Source organism: Rhinolophus hipposideros (genome assembly GCF_964194185.1).
Source record: "Rhinolophus hipposideros genome assembly, chromosome: 13".
Taxonomy (NCBI): Eukaryota; Metazoa; Chordata; class Mammalia; order Chiroptera; family Rhinolophidae; genus Rhinolophus; species Rhinolophus hipposideros.
In genome coordinates this window covers 47,768,796-47,771,469 of record NC_138059.1, presented here as the reverse complement: position 1 = coordinate 47,771,469, position 2,674 = coordinate 47,768,796, and the positions used below count along the sequence as shown (strand labels likewise).

General features: G+C 41.2%; 1 protein-coding gene across 1 annotated transcript; it reads right to left on the bottom strand.

The window, feature by feature from the left end:
- Positions 1-2,046: 2,046 nt before the first annotated feature.
- On the bottom strand, positions 2,047-2,379 carry LOC308506651 (large ribosomal subunit protein eL27-like; the record flags this gene model as incomplete). Its single annotated transcript, XM_081070371.1, has 1 exon — positions 2,047-2,379. One exon carries the CDS (start codon positions 2,377-2,379, stop codon positions 2,047-2,049), a length of 333 nt encoding a protein of 110 aa, XP_080926497.1.
- Positions 2,380-2,674: the final 295 nt, after the last annotated feature.

The window sequence follows — 2,674 nt, the reverse complement described above, 5'->3', positions numbered from 1 at the left end:
CAAGGGTAATTATTTTTTATAGCCACGCATTGAAGGCACCCATATAGATAATAACAATAATAGTACTTATAAGCTTACAGATTGTATATCTACAGATAAAGGCTTTGCATGTAATGGTTTATTTCAAATGATAGAACCCTGTTTACTTTCTCACTCTGTTAATCTATGTACTCCAACAATTTTTTTCCATAGCCAATTTCTCTGTCCTATATGAAATAGAACCACAGCATATATGCCTTGCTAGCTTTAATGCTGCCGAATTAGCCGCCATGGGATTACCCTCCCCTTTCTCGGGATGTCTGCAGCATCTCGAGTTGCTCCACTGGAACGGTGATGTATTCTATTTAACTCCCGATCTAGAGGCTAATGTATCCCTTACTTGGATCCCCCGTCGTCTACAGCCGCCTGCTACCTATGTACTTGTCCCTAGCTCGAATATTACAGAACTCTCAACTCTAGATCATAAACACACCTAGATCATAATGCCCAGTCCCTCGTTGAACATCGGATTATGACTACCATTGTCAGTAATAAATCGAAGGGCCTCTCACATATTATAACCCAAGACTCCAATCATCAGTGGTATGATTTTCTATTCACCAGCACAACCGCGCATAAGTATTTTAATGCAATATTTACTCCCCTATTAATCATTGTGAGCATTTTAACGTTATTATGTATATGCAACTGTTGGATGTACTGTCGCATACAAAGAGTGCACACTGCATTCATGTTTCAAAACCGCTATGTAAACTATGCTTATGCCCCCACGCAGCCCTAGGGCCGAATTGTAAGGAATAGAATATATAAAGGTCTGCCTGGGAACATTAGGGGATGTAAATTCTCACAGTGGCTGGGGGTATGTGCTTGGCCTTGGAAGGACTGGCTACCCTCCCAAGAACCAAGAAAATATTTACAGGATGTGGAGCCGGGCCTTCGCCTTGGTGCAGGTGGGCCGAGCACCTATACATCTAATCTTGTACCAAGGACTGGCGCCGGCTCCTAGCCAGATCCGAGACCAGTTCCTTGTGTTGCTAACACGTCTGATGCTTATTGGCTCCTTACCACTGTTAGCAAAAATTCTCAACAAAATTTTGAAGTCCTCAAAACCCCAGAAAGCTGAGGCAGGCACAGTAGTTGTTCCCCGGGCAGCCTCAGCTGCTGCAAGATATTCCACCCATGCTGATGACTTTACTTGACTGGAATTTTGCCCATGCTGATGAAGGGCCGGTGCTGTTTCTACGACTCTAATTGACTGGGCCCTGGTAGTATGATGAATTGCCTCCTTGCTTGTTAGTGGTATGATGATATATTCCCCTAATCTCTGTCTTGTTTTACTTACTTTCGCGTTGTAATAAAACTCTTTAACCCCTTCATCCCGGCTTGTGGTGGTATGTCTTGCATATCGGGCCTTGAAATTAAGTCTGTGCACAGCAAGTGATAATACTTATCGATACAAGCCTTTATTATGTTAAGGCATTTTCCTTCTATACCTATTTTATTAAGTGTTTTAATCATAAATAGATGTTGTATCTTGTCAAACACTTTTTCTGCATCTTTGATATAGTCGTATGATTTTTGTCCTTTATTTTGTTTATGTGGTGTATCAAAGTAATCGATTTGTGTATGTTGAACCATTCTTGTGCCCCTGGGGTGAACCCCACTTGGTCATGATGTATAATCTTTTAAAATCATTGTTGCATTCAATTTGCTAGAATTTTGTTGAGAATTTTTGCATCTGTATTCATCAGAGATAGTGGTCTGTAATTTTCTTTTTTTCTTTTTTTTTTTTCAAGTCTCACAACAAGCACGTTTAGATTTTATTTCAGATTTTTGCATTTCTCCACAACCCCTCACCCACCACCGTCTCTCATTTTATGACTGTTCTCCTTTCCCAAATTAATAATACACACAACAGGCAGACACAGGAATATTTTTTTGACTTTTAATGACTGAAGCAAAAAAGATCTAAAACCGCAGCTTCTGGAAGAACCATTTGTTCTTGCCGGTCTTATACCGCTCTTCGAACTTGACCTTGGCCTCCCGTCAGGCTTTGCGTTTCAGAGCAGGGTCTCTGAAGACATCTTTGTTGACAACAGTTTTGTCCAAGGGGATATCCACAGAGTACCTTGTGGGCATGAGGTGATTGTAGTTATAAACTTTCACGAAAGATTTGATCTTTGACCTCTTAGCAATTTTCTTCTTGCCCATGGCAGCTGTCACTTTTCGGGGATAGCGGTCAATTCCAGCCACCAGAGCATGGCTGTAGGGGCGGTCTGAAGTGCCATCATCAATGTTCTTCACAATGACCACTTTGCGTCCGGAGTAGCGTCCGGCCAGGACCAGCACCACCTTCCCAGGTTTCATAAACTTGCCCATTTTGACAGCAGCCACTGGGGCCTACAGCAGAAAGTGTAATTTTCTTTTTGTGTGTGTTTTACCCTTACCAGGTATTGGTATCAGTGTAACGTTGGCCTCATAAAATTAGTTAGAGTATTGTCTCTTTTTCCATTTTTTGGAAGAATTCAAGTAGGACTAGTATTAGATCCTCTTTCAATGTGTGGTAAAATTCACTGGTGAAGCCATCTGTTCTCAGACTTTTGCTTTTTGGAAGGTTTCGGATAACTGATTCAATTTCCTTCTGGTGATCTATCTATTCAGATTTTCCAATTAT